The sequence below is a fragment of the Grampus griseus genome (genome assembly GCF_964374135.1).
Source record: "Grampus griseus genome assembly, chromosome: 2".
NCBI classification, from domain to species: domain Eukaryota; kingdom Metazoa; phylum Chordata; class Mammalia; order Artiodactyla; family Delphinidae; genus Grampus; species Grampus griseus.
In genome coordinates this window covers 10,960,237-10,974,887 of record NC_139018.1, presented here as the reverse complement: position 1 = coordinate 10,974,887, position 14,651 = coordinate 10,960,237, and the positions used below count along the sequence as shown (strand labels likewise).

The 14,651-nt window shown below is 38.7% G+C and overlaps 1 protein-coding gene across 4 annotated transcripts in view; it reads left to right on the top strand.

Annotated features, from left to right (window-relative positions):
• Positions 1-14,651, top strand: part of UNC79 (unc-79 homolog, NALCN channel complex subunit) — a gene marked incomplete at both ends in the record, with an annotated part of 200,721 nt that overhangs the window by 103,136 nt on the left and 82,934 nt on the right. For 3 of the 4 annotated variants that reach the window (XM_082681877.1, XM_082681876.1, XM_082681875.1), the window contains 3 exons: positions 2,368-2,549; positions 4,319-4,520; positions 5,318-5,497. In XM_082681877.1, the coding sequence (XP_082538003.1) occupies positions 2,368-2,549; positions 4,319-4,520; positions 5,318-5,497 (564 nt within the window). Of the gene's footprint in view, positions 1-2,367; positions 2,550-4,318; positions 4,521-5,317; positions 5,498-6,951; positions 7,018-14,651 lie in introns of all 4 variants that reach the window. The other variant, XM_082681874.1, reaches the window with a different exon arrangement.

Here is a 14,651-nt window from a genome sequence, read left to right as displayed (position 1 = left end):
CTACAAGAGACCCACTTCAGACCTAGGGACACATACAGACTGAAAGTGAGGGGATGGAAAAAGATATTCCATGCAAATGCAAATCAAAAGAAAGCTGGAGTAGTAATTCTCATATCAGGCAAAAGAGACTTTAAAATAAAGACAATTACAAGAGACAAAGACACTATGTAATGATCACTTTGTTGATCAAGGGATCAATCCAAGAAGAAGATATAACAATTGTAAATATTTATGCACCCAACATAGGAGTGTCTCAATACATAAGGCAAATGCTAACAGCCATAAAAGGGGAAATTGACAGTAACACAATCATAGTAGGGGACTTTAACACCCCATTTTCACCAGTGGACAGATCATCCAAGATGAAACTAAATAAGGAAACACAAGCTTTAAATGATACATTAAACAAGGTGGACTTAATTGATATTTATAGGACATTCCATCCAAAAACAACAGAATACACTTTCTTCTCAAGTACTCATGGAACATTCTCCAGGATAGATCATATCTTGGGTCACAAATCAAGCCTTGGTAAATTTAAGAAAACTGAAATCATATCAAGTATGTTTTCTGACCACAATGCTATGAGACTAGATATCAATTACTGAAAAAAATCTGTAAAAAATACAAACACATGGAGGCTAAACAATACACTACTTAATAACCAAGAAATCACTGAAGAAATCAAAGAGGAAATCAAAAAATACCTAGAAACAAATGACAATGAAAACACGACGACCCAAAATCTATGGGATGCAGCAAAAGCAGTTCTAAGAGGGAAGTTTTTTTTTTTTTTTTTTTTTTTTGCGCAGTACGCAGGCCTCTCCCTGTTGTGGCCTCTCCCATTGCAGAGCACAGGCTCCCGACGCGCAGGCTTAGTGGCCGTGGCTCACGGGCCCAGCCGCTTTGCGGCACGTGGGATCTTCCCGGACTGGGGCACGAACCCATGTCCCCTGCATCAGCAGGTGGACTGTCAACCACTGCACCACCAGGGAAGCCCTATACATATTTTTCATATTCTTTTCCATTATGGTTAATTAAAAATAAGTGAATCAGTGAATTTATTGAATAAATACTGTATGTACTAGTTATCATGGGAGCAATACAAAGAGTGTAAGAGCAGATTCTTGCCCTCAAGAATTTAATTGATGAGATCAAATATAAACATGTAAGAGGTTAAGAAACTATAACAGTATAAATATAATTCAAGACAACAGAAGATAACGGTATAGATATAATTCAGACAACAGAAGATATGTCATATAGCTATATGTGAACACACAAATGCCATAGGTAAATGAATAGTATTTTTGCAGGAGTTCGTGGGATGGAAAGGCCACTCTAGGAAGTCAGAGTGACTTTACAGAATAGTAGAATTTCAGCAGCAGACTCTTTAAGGATGGTAGAATGTCAATAAGCAGAAAATAATAGAAAGAATATTCTATCTAGGCTGCTGGAACAGCTTAAGTAAAGTCCTGAAATGTCTTTGCATGGAACTATATTGCTTCACTATTTATTATAACTTTTTATAAAGCTATGTTTAAAGAGTGGCTGGAATAATTTAATATAGATGTGCAGAATAATGGTGCATCTGTTTCATGGAAGAAATATGTGGCTTCTATAGCCCCAGGAAGACTGGTTGTCATATCACTTCATGACATATTAAGGACTTAGAGCCAGCCCTGGTGGGCACATCCCACATCCCTGTGTGGTCTGCAGAACCTCTATAGAATGGACAAAAATATGAGCATGGAGGCATTTTGAAAAGTTTGAAATGTGGCTGAAAGTTAAACAAAGGTAAAGACCATTAAAAAGGAAAAGAAAAGAAAACCCAGAACTAAATCAAGGCTGCCTCACATAAAAATACTACACTGCGTAGAAATGGTCTCTGCTGCACAGATAAAATGGAACACTAAAGAAGGTGGCATTAGGGCTTCCCTGGTGGCGCAGTGGTTGAGAATCTGCCTGCCAGTGCAGGGGACACGGGTTTGAGCCCTGGTCTGGGAAGATTCCACATGCCGCGGAGCAACTGGGCCCGTGAGCCACAACTACTGAGCCTGCGCGTCTGGAGCCTGTGCTCCGCAACAAGAGAGGCCGCGACAGTGAGAGGCCCACGCACCGCGATGAAGAGCGGGCCCCGCTTGCCGCAACTAGAGAAAGCCCTCGCACAGAAACGAAGACCCAACACAGCCAAAAATAAAAATAAGTAAATAAATAAATTAAAAAAAAAAGGTGGCATTAGAATTTCCTTTTGGTATTTAACATCAGTGTAGGGGGGCCCAGAGTTAGCTTTTTCTCTGTGGGCTCATTTCTCAGACCGTCTAAATAAATGTCAATTTTTTTTGTTCTCTGCCTTTGACATTGCAGTGGAAAAAGTGGCTGTAATTTGTAGATTTCTGGATATTCATTCAGTGACCAAAAACCACCTGCTGAAGTACTCCCTGGCACACGCCTTCTGCTGCTTTCTGACGGCTGTGGAGGACGTCAACCCAGCTGTGGCTACGAGGGCTGGTCTCCTGCTTGACACCATAAAGAGGCCAGCCTTGCAGGTGACGTCCCTCAGATGTGCATTATCTGCTCTACAGATGGTGCTCTGCTCTACTCTACTAATTCATTGAGTTATTTGTCACATAAACACACAGAATACTGATGATGATGGTAACAGTGGAAATTTTTATATCGAGAAAAGCATCCCAGAACCACACTGTATTAACAGATCTCTTGTTTTTATTTGTTGATTCTTTCTTTCCAGTCTTTGTCCCTATGCTGCCATCGCTTCTGACAGATGTAATTATTGTATAATTTTGTGTGTGTGGCAGATTTTTAAACTAGGTTGGTTATTTTATACCATTCAGCTGGCTCCTGGGGCAGAAGCCCTTGTCACTGAGTCTAGATGCAAGGAGAAATCAGATGAATTATAATATAAACCAAAGCAAAACAAGAGATGGCAAATATACTACTGAAATGAAATACCACAAAGTAAAATCAAAGAGACATGAAATATGAGACCTGGAGAGAGTTGTTTATTTATCTTATTTGGCACCTTTATTTTATACTTGAAAAAACCAAGTCTCAGAGAGATAATGTGACTTTTCAAAGAACACAGAGTGAATTCATGGGAGAACCAAGACTAGAACCTCTAAAGTCCTGATCTACTGTTTTTCCACATTGGCACCTGATTTATTATTATATTGTTATTATTAAAAGTAATAATAATGGCAAGAACTAACATTTGTCAAACAGGTATTGTGTTTCCGGGGCAATGTATGAGAAGTGTCCCATCATGCATTACTTCATTTAATCCTCACAATAATATTGTGTGTGTTCCCATTTTACAGATAGAGAAGTTGAGGGTTAGAAAGTTTAAGTAACTTTTTCAGAGTCACACGGCTAATAAGTGGCAGCACAAACTCAGGTCTGACTCATAATAATGTCCATGTTCTTAATTGTGTGTGTGTGTGTGTGTGTGTGTATGTGTGTGTGTACACAAGGTCTCCCAAACCAGTGTGAGAGCTTCTCTTGTAAAAAAGACTAAGAAGAAAGGGCAAACTATGCAGAATCTGAAAAATTGTAGAGCTCTGCTGCTTGTGGACCCATACCTCCCCATGTAAAAATTCCCAGTTGTCTTCTGGATAGTCCTTCTGTGTTGGTCTTAATAAGACAAGGTAGTTGTATGTCTAACCCCCGCTCAGGGCTTGGAACATAGGAGGCACTCATTAGATGAGAGTTGAATGAATTAATAGCATAATTGGATGAATTAGTTTTAAAATTTCATTCAGTTAAAAAAAGGGAAATGGTAGACTCACATACTAGAGAAATAGATGCTCAGTCCATTCCAACTTGGATTTCTTAAGATTCTATGTTCCACTCACATTCCAAGAAGACAAGATGACTTTCCTTTCTTTTAGAATCATGGAATTTAGCACTGAAAGGGAATTTAAAGACCATATTCTTGTGTATTCTAAAATGTAGTTTTGGAAGTACGCTTCTCTTAATAGAAACTACAGACATTAAAGAAAGAAACACTGGTCTGAGGGTATTTGGATTAAGTGGTTATTATTCAATGCATCAGAAGAATCAATAATATACATTTAGCTCAGATTTCTGAGTCAAAATTCAAGAGATATTCAACAATTAGGAGAAGCTCCTCTTCTGCGGTTTTTTTTTTTTCCCTACCAAAAATGCAATCAAAGAAGATTTCAGTTAAATCATTCTTCATTGTAAGCATGGATTGAGGAGGCTGCCTTGTTTCACTGACTTTGCTTGGTGTATTTACATCTGATTTGCCTTTTTTTTTTTTTTTTAACCTTTTCCCCAGGGTCTGTGTCTTTGTCTTGACTTCCAGTTTGATACTGTGGTTAAAGATCGACCCACAATATTGAGCAAGCTTTTACTCTTGCATTTTCTTAAGCAAGATATTCCTGCTTTGAGTTGGGAGTTCTTTGTCAACAGATTTGAAACGCTTTCTTTGGAAGCTCAGCTACATTTGGATTGTAACAAAGAATTTCCTTTTCCTACAAGTAAGCAAAACAAAGAACTTGCTTTAAACAGTCACAGTTCCTATTCTGGTGCTTGCTGGATAAACAGAAGATACTCCGCATGTAGTTTAATTTCCCATTATGGAGGGTACCTTGACTTCATGTACTCAGTTCATCAAATGTTTATTGGATAACTACTGTGGTAATCTGCAGGTTAACTATTTTCTGGCATTCCAACATCAAAATTTTTCTCATTTAGGCACTTCCCTGGCGGTCCAGTGGTTAAGACTCCACGCTTCCAATGCAGGGGGCATGGGTTCAATCCCCGGTCGGGGAACTAAGATCCCACATGCCATGTCGCACGGCCAAAAAAAAAAAAATGAAAAAAAAAATCTCATTTATTTGAGGACCGATGAGAACTATTTGTGACTCTGTGTTCCTTAAATATTATTCAACCATCATGTTTGTAATGTCCGTGAGCAATTTTGTGAGATATATTTGCACTTTGTAAATTTACTCTTCCATGCTTAGTAATCAGTTACCTGGAGCTCTAAACAGATGGAGGAAAGACTTTGGTCACTCAGCTATTTATCCCGTGATAACAAAATTAGATACTTTAATCTTATGGTCTAAACAGAAAAATGATAAATGATAGTCAAAATAGGTAATACCATGATTTTTTAATATAAGGCTTATCATAGAGGGAGATAGATGAATGAGAAATGTATCCATGGAAGATGACTTTTAATATTGAAAATATACACAGATGGATTGTTTCAAACTACTTGTATAACATAGCGAGTTAAGGAAAATGATCACCTCTAATTCCTTTTGCAAAGCTATCACTGCTGTGAGGACCAATGTCGCTAATCTCAGTGATGCAGCATTGTGGAAGATCAAGAGGGCTCGTTTTGCAAGGAACCGCCAGAAGAGTGTGCGTTCCCTCAGAGACAGCGTGAAAGGGCCCGCGGAGTCCAAGAGGGCGCTCTCCCTCCCTGAGACCCTAACCTCCAAAATCCGTTGAGTATCTTCTTCCATCCTTCCCTTAAATCTGTTTGATGTCTTTCTGAGGCTGACATGTCTTGTTGAATGTTCACAGAGAGTAGTGTATTTAGCAAACTGAGCTCCTTCAGCTGCATTGGCCTTCACATTCCCTAGAGGGTCCCCTCAGGTGTGTCAATGCCCTGGGTGGCTTTTCCCAGTTGCTGGTGAAACAAATCCCCGATCCAGCAGTAGATTGTTTTGAAATGTAGAAGGCAGTTAAGTCCGTTGATGCATGGCATGAGACGCAGGAGAAGCGTTTGCTCCTAAGTCCTAGAATATGAAAGTTTCCACTACCACCATTATAACCTAAGAGCTTCCTGGGTGAGACTTTGTCAAGACCCATGGCAACTAAGAGGATAGAGTAGAACTTTGGAATGCATTTTCTTTTCATGAATGACAAAGCCAGCCAACAAGCTCCTAGAAAACCAATAATAATGGTGTTTTCAAAAAAGAAAAAACAGGCTGATAAGTTGAATTTCTGCCCAACTTCACCAGATAATTTATAAATAAAAACAAACATCATTGCCAACTAAAAAAAGACCATATATACTTGTTTTCTAAAGGTCTTTTTTTATATTGCACTTTTAAAGAAAAAAAATTACCAAATGACTAGATGAACTGTAATGATTAGCAATGGCTCATGAATGACAAATAATTAAAAATTCATAACTAAATCATCATATTAGTGAATAAGTACATTAAATATAATACTAACTTGTAACATTTATTAAATGATTTAATTTTTAAATAATGTCATGTAGTTAATAAAATAACACCATAAAACATATTTTCTTATCCTGTCAGAAGCTGAAATGTTTGCTTTTTCATTGACATTTCTTAGAAGTCAGCTTTATGTAACATAACCATTTTTAATCATAAATATGATTTTATTTTTTTTATTGCATTTCTCTCTATTTTATGACAAGCTACGGAAATGTGGTATTTTGAACTTTGGAAGAGTCAATGAAAGCTCTTTAAGCAATCAATGACCCAGCTTTTCAGGGAGCAAAGATAATAACAGATGGCCATTTAAGAATAACCTTTAGCATTGCTAGGCCCAGTGAAACTGCATCAGATTCTAGAAACCAGTAGCTAGATTCAATAAATTACAATTTCTATATGAATTTCCCAGCTCTTTTATAACCTAACTAATCAGTTTGGGATATAAAGTTTATTTATTGTTATTTCTTGTTAATTGATTCACATGACAATTTTGAAGAATAAGAATTGAAGTAACATTAAAGGATGTTCTTTAGATTCAAAGAAAGCCACAGAACTTCTGTGACGTAAACATCTTGTATGTGATGTTAATTACAAATATGAAAACTAAACTTGCTCCTGCTATCCAGTGCAGTTAGCACTGAGTATGTTTTCTAGGCTCAAGTTGTTTTTAATGCTTATTTAAATAGAGTTGTTGTTGATTTTTAAGCTGTGAGGTTGACCAGGCATGAGCAGTCTGCTCCAGCTCTCGGTGCGACACCCGAACAGATGCCAGGTGGGTACTTCTGACGTTGAAGGGCCGTGTGCAAGTGTCTATCACAGGTGGACGAGGTAAAGAATACGATGTCTCTAACTGGACCAGAGTGATGTATTTAGGATTTGAAAGCTCGAAGCGTTTTACCCCTTCGAGATGCTCAAGTGTTTGAGCCCCTGACATGGCAATTCTTTCCATCTTAAAATTGGCAGATGACTTTTGATCCTGTTAACTTATGGTCCAGTAAGAAGCATCATGTTACCTGAGTATGCACTTTTCCCCCGAGAGCCAGTATGACTAGAACTATACCTAGTACTTATATTTGTATGTGTTTTTACACATAGAAATATTATGTTCATATATATCTGCTCTAGGAAAAACATTTCATTTACATTTTAAAAGGTTATACATTTGAACCACCATCATTCACTCATCCCCTTAGCCATTTCCGATTCTTTGCAACTCTTACATGCATTTCTGTCTCTCGAGGAGGATTTCCATTGTTTAGAGGACCATGGGATCATATTCTGCTTGGTAGAGTGTAACTGTCCTTTGACGTTCTTGATAGATTAACTTATCATGAAGTATCTTAAGGGTTGAAGGGACGCTGGCGAGCCTGTTACAGACTGAATGTTATCTACACACATGATGCCATACTTGCTGGGAAAATTGTGGAGGTTCTGAATACCTGCTTATTTGTCCAAAACAAACCTGGTAACTACCACCTATGTATCATGCTATACAACGTTTGGCTTTTCATCTAAGAGTAGTTTTAAAATAAACTTTTCAGAATGGTACCGATACTCTCAGAAGGAGAGTATTTCAAGTAAGGAGACTTTCAAGAATGTGTTGTAAAAACGATGGTAGAAAGAGAAGCAGTTAGGCGTGGGAGACGAGGGGAAGAGGGAGAGCCCTAAATACTGTGAATGCACATGGCAGATGTTGGCCTAAGTGCATTTTTGCTTTTAAAATTGATGAGAAAAGGGGAGCACACACTTGGCAGAGTCCCTCTACCTTGTTTTGAGCATCACTCGGGCCTCAATTGTGCTGGGATTTAAAAAAAAAAAAGAATAAAAATAAGAATTTCTGATCCTGAGCTTCATTTAAAATGTGAAAATTTCCATTTTCCCTTCAGTTAGGTCTTTTTGAGATTGGTCTTATGCAATTTCATAAGTTACCTTTATCTTACCCTGTCTTTTCTTTTTGTCTTAAGGCTTAGTTGAAAAGCTAGTCTTTGATTATTATTATCCATTTTAACAATCCAACCGTAGGAGTCCTCTCACATCTCTTTGGAAAAACATGTACATATGTTTCATGAAGAAAAGCCCTTAGGCGTCTAATTGTCCCATCAAAAGTGATCAGATGGAAAAGGGGCAGATAACAGTATTGTTTAAATTAAATATAAAGCTAATGCTTCTGCAAAGATAATTACATGACACCACCATAAGCAAAACTTGCTTAGATTTGGAAACAGGTGGCTCAGCTTATAAGGCAATTTCAAAGTAGTTTTTCATTTTTGCTTTATTATTTACTGAACACTGAGTGTTTTAACTTGGAAGCAAAGACACGCCAGGATAATCACAAGATTGTACAGAGTGGTTTAAGATAGTAATTAAATGGAAACGGAAGACCTTGCTATTTAACGAACATGCTTTTGTTTGGTACAAGTAATGAGCTCCTCTGTGCAACACCTCTTATTGATCAGGCCTGAAATAAAGCAGGTGTCCTTTAATTATGCAGCAAGACTTAATTTTAGTTGCTCTTTAGGCTGAAGTTTTGGACACTGGATTTACAGTTTATGGCTCTCTGATCTTAGCATTTACATATTGCCCACAGCAAATTTTGCAGCAGAAATGCACTTGTATAGAGGGTAAACTCTGCAAGGCTACTGAAGAGTTGCATTCCTCTGTGACTTTTTTTTTTTTTTGTGGTACGCGGGCCTCTCACTGTTGTGGCCTCTGCCGTTGTGGAGCACAGGCTCCGGACACGCAGGCTCAGTGGCCATGGCTCACAGGCCTAGCTGCTCCACGGCACGTGGGATCTTCCCGGACCGGGGCGCGAACCCGTGTCCCCTGCATCGGCAGGCGGACTCTCAACCACTACGCCACCAGGGAAGCCCCCTCTGTGACTTTTATGAGTCATATCAAAGGCCTTTGTGCATAAAAGTAAAATTCATAGACTGTCATAGCTGAAACGTTAGAGATATGTTAACATTCTCATTTTCCAGAAGAGGAAACTGAGGTTCCCAGAAAGGAACAAGTTTCACAAGCTTGTTGGTGACAGATCTGGGTCTCAAGCCCAGATGTCTTGATCTCTCTTGCAAGGCATGTGTGGTAATGCTAGCAGGAGCTCAGCACCTTCATTTAATCCTAATTGATGAAATATACAATTTTACCTGCTAGTCTGAATTTGGTATAATTATAATTAGATATAAGCTGTTTTTTCACTGATGCTGTGAGAACCAGGAATTCTTTGCTTTTGGTGATTCAGAACACCTGTTGAATATTAATTGAATATAATGCAGCAGTTATGGTAGGTTACCATTGGACCGTACTGGAAAATTGGTATCAACCCCATGTGATCATGGGAAACTTAGTTATATCTTCTTCCTCATCCCCTGGGATGAATAATTAAACAATAGTAGGTATATAATGTTAATAACGACCATAGCACTTTATATATGTATAGTACCTTTTTATAAAGAGTGTTTTTAATGCAAATCATCTAATTTCGATTTCACAACAACTCTGCATATACATAAAGTATTATTTTTTTTCCACTTTACATACAGACAGGAAAACTGAGGTCCTGGGGGACTAAGTAACTCTGCTTATATAATTTGCTCATGATCACATATAACTAGTTAGTTAGATAGAGACTGATACTTGAGTCCAGGAGACTTTATTTGCTTTCTTTCCACTACAGCTTCTTCTCAATAAATTGGTCTTAGGGTGTCCCTGCCTTGGGGTACGTGAGGACACCAGTCTTATCAGGGAGCTGACTTGGGCACTCAAGCTCCAGTGTGACTTAAGCCCATGAGTGTCCAGACCAAAGGACCTTTCCTGACCAGGACTTATAGATTGGTCTAGAGCTATCCTAATCCCTAAAGGGACATATATACTTTCAATTCTACTCCAGCCTGCAGAGAAATCTTGAGATCTCTTGGTCTGAATTTGTGTCAACAAGAGAAGGTACCCAGTACTGGGTAGCACTGGTAAAACTCTCTTGTATTTCCCGCCTCCCTCAATGTCCAGCCTAGAATTCCAAATTACTTCTCTTTGGGCTCTCGCTTTCTTTCTAGAGGTGGCTTACATTTCATGTCTTCACTAACTTGCAAAATGCCTGTTGATCATTAAGAGCCAATAAATCAAAGAATTCAATTGTTTTTATAGGAATGACCTTGATTGAAATGATAGTTTCGGAAAACGACAGTTTCTATTGACCAAACACTTATTGGGCACCTGCTGTACTAGAAAATATGAAGAATGTGAAGATACATCAGAAATTCTTGTACTCTCAACTTGCTTATAGTCAAGTAAGGGAGATAAAGTATGAACAGAGGTGAACTCTCATCTCGTGTGAAAGTGATAGTACTCCAGGATCGTTCACGTCAAATGCAATGGGAGGAGAGCTGGAGGGAACAAGGAAGGTTTTGTGGACAGGTGACTCAGCCAGGCCTAGACAGGTGGATAGGAGGTAAATGCATGGTGATAGGAGTGGGATAGGAGAGGCAAAGGCAGGGATGGGGAGCACATGAGGCTATGCAGCTAGTAACCGGCCCCAGCTTTACGGCCCTCCTGTGGCTCTGTGCATACAGAACAGAACTGCTGTGAACGAAGCCTTAAGTTGTTTTAATGAGCCACGGAGACCAGTGAGGCAGTGTAGTTAGAACTACCAACATAATGCAGACTCATTTATAGTGCTTGATCGTTGGTTTCTCTGGACCAAATGCAGAGTAAACTCATAGAAACTCCCTTCCACTACCTAATTGTCACTTGTCGGCTTGACAGAGGAGTCAGTGAGTCGACTTACAAAGAGGAATGTTCCCTATTTCCCTACCCACTTCCTTGCTGTTTGGGGACTTCATCAGGTTTTTGCCCATGTGGAAAAGATATGAAATATTTATTTGAATTCAATGCACTTTAAACATATACGAATTATGAGCATCTACTATATATCAAACACTGTCCCGTATTCTGTGAGGGGTGTAAAATTGGATAAGACATAGCACTTGCCTTCAAGGAGTCTTTGCTCTTACAGGGGAAATACAGCAAATGGATAAAAAAAAAAGTTCTGCCTCGCATAATAGTTATTTGCCACATGAGAGTTGGGAAATGCTAAAGGAAATTTTCCTGCACTCTTTCCCACCCATCTTCCCTCCTTTCTTGTTTTTGGAGATGTATAGATTTAGGGACCCCAGTTGCTGAGAGGAGGGTGGGCATGTTAATAAGAATGGCTTCTGGGGACCAGATCCATAGGATAAAGTTGGGGGTGCGGGTGGAGGACCACCGTGCAAGGTGAAGAGAGCATCACGAGCAAAGACACCAAGATGGGAAAAGGCTGGCTCCGTTCTGAGATCCAGGAGTAGCCCCGTGAGTAAGACTGTGGAGCATTTAGGGTGGAGCAATAGGAGATAAGTCTGGAAAAGCAGATCCTGATCCTGCCTGGTTTCACATCTTCTGAATAAATAAAACTGTATTATACCGTGGCGTTTCAATCAGCTGTGCCACTCTCTGGACAGGTCATGATGGACCCGGTCCATGTTAAAGTGAGGGTAGGAGTAGCTCTGCCCCCATGATAATAAAGATTTTTACATTTTTCTTTACAAAAATGATAAAATCAAATCCCTTAACCTGTTAAATCTCTGTAGTTAAAACAGATATAGGAATTTCACAGACTAGAATTCAAAAGGAAGTGTTTTAATTGTCACATTTAGAGAAAATATTATAGGCATTTAGTTTTAAACTGGAAATTTTATATCTTTTATAGATAACTAAAATAGTAATATTGTCTTTATCCATAAAGAAAATTTCAGCTTTCCTAGGCTCATTTTTCTTAGGGATTTGATTAAGGTAACTTTTCCTGATGAAGAGTGGTGTCAGTCACATGCTTACACTATTTTTAAAGAAAGACAATGTACAAAGCATAGACTTGCAAAGCCCACACTTGGAGGGGTAAATTATTGGAATGAAAAGAGATTTCTTTCACTTTATGCAAAAAGTTCCATTAACTAGTTCTTTTTTCAGTACATTTAATGGTTTGTGAAAGATCACTCATTACTGGCTATTCAGGGAAAGCAAAGAGCAGCAAACTTAAAGCTAACCACTGCAGATGGAAGAAGATGAATCCAAAATGAGGATGGGGCCTTTGTGAAATGATACTTAGTCATTAGGAAAATATGATTTGATGGGAAAAACTAAGGTTACACACTTTTTTTTTTTTTTTTTTTTTCTGGTACGTGGGCCTCTCACTGTTGTGGCCTCTCCCATCGCCGAGCACAGGCTCCGGACGCGCAGGCCCAGCAGCCGTGGCTCACGGGCCCAGCCGCTCCGCAGCACGTGGGATCTTCCCGGACCGGGGCACGAACCCGCGTCCCCTGCATCGGCAGGCGGACTCTCAAGGGTTACACACTTTTAAAATGAATGTCTACTTGCAATGGGGCGAAGAGATTTGAAATATTTAAACTTGAAGCCTGATAGTTTATTTTCTAGGCTTGAACTAGATAGGAGGAAATAGGGAGCCGGTGTCCTAGCTGGGCCTTGTCTGGATCTCCCTTTCTTCTGTTTGAGTCCCCTAGACTCTCAGGGCTAAAAAACAAAGTTGCATCTCCTTCTCAATTCCTCCTCAGTTCCATTTTTAACTTTGGAGTCAAGCCAGTCTAGACTTGGAGGTGGCTGAGCAGGGCTGAGTGATACATGCTCTCCTAAACCTTGCCCCCCAGAGCTAAAACGAATTGAGGAATGAAGCTATATCATCGTAACAGCCATTGCTTGCTGCTACAATAACACTGAACCCTGCAGGTAACCTAGATTCTCACACTTGTCACATTCTTGGCCCAAGCTTGCCCAGAGCAATACCCTCCTGCTAGTTGTAAAGTAATACTCTGATGGAAAAAAAAAAAATCAAGACTAAATATTTTTCAGTGCTGAAAAGATAGTTCTTTAAACTTTTAAAATAAGGATTCGGTCTGATCTTCTATTTCAGACATTTAATTTAATTATACAGTAATGCTTTACATTTATGACCTGTCGTGAAATAGGGTGTTCCACATGAATTGATTTTTTTTCCTGATGGGTCATGCATGCCTAATAAATAATGATAATAGTAACAATTTATTGACCACTCTCTGCATGTGAAACAGTGTAATAAACAAATCCTTAGGTTTTATTTGAATAATTTTTGGTTAAAACTTCTCTAAAGTACATTGCATACATTTATTCCTTCATGAACAGACTCTATGAGACCGAAAAATGATGTTAATGTCCGAGAGTCATATTGAAGTTTGTTAGGTGATTTCCCCTATACTAGAGGTTCTTAGACTTAGTTGATTCTGCTGCCTCTTCACTCATTGTCAAGTATCCCATCTCAGTGTATCACTTTTGAAAAGATCAACATTCTTCTGATCATCTTGGGAAAACTAGACAACCAAGCATGTAACCTTACGTGCAGTTCTAAACTAGTAAATTTGGAATTTGACATTACCTTCATGCCACTACTTCAGAGAAAGTGTTTAGGCTTGAGACAGCTAATTTCTGTGGTCTCCAGGAAACATTTCTTCTATCTTGCTTCTCTTGGCTGGTCCTAGAAGACTGAGATTTTTGCCAAATTAGTTGAGGCGTTAAAGGAAATAAATTACTACCTAGCTCTTGGTTGTATCCTGCATGCCATAATTAAAATGGATAGAATCAAAGTTTGGTTTGTAATGATTTGTAACCAAAGCTTGTCATTATTTAGAACGTTTCCTCTCAGGATGAGAGATGAGAATGCTGGTGTGTGGGTCTAACCCACCAGGCAAAAACTTTGTTTCTAATTTAGAAATTCTCATGTGGCTTGTCAAAGGAAGGACAAGAATGCATATAGGGTATTTTGAATAAGGCCCAAAACATAAACATAAATATGGAAGAGCAAATCTCACTCTTCCTTCCCTCAAAGTCCTAAACTAAACCAGATCAGAAAAGGCAGAAAACAAGGGGAGACAGGGTATAATTTCTGACTTTGAGAAATAACAGAGAAAGTCAATGTCAGGGACCTACTCAGATATAATTATTTGTTAGGTTAAGAGTAAGTCAAGGGCTAAGGTTTTTTTTCTTTCCATGTGAACTTTCAGCTCACCTTCATGTGGTGTTTTTCTCTGTTTTTAAAAGTTCATGCTTCTTTCTTTCTGTCTGTGCCCTCCCACCCCTTATATGTTTCTCATTACATACAGCAGGGCTTATAATTTGCTATTTCTAATTTCGACTATATCATTCAAAGAGTACACACTGCTAATATCTTAGGATTTGGAGAAGAAAACTTTTCTTTTTGCATCAGCTGATATTTGAACGTAACTGAATTGAGATTATAATTTAGACAAAATAACTCAATGGATGTTTTAGTTGCTCAGTAGATTTTAGGAAAATGATTTTTGTGGTTATTCTTACACGCTTATTTTACAA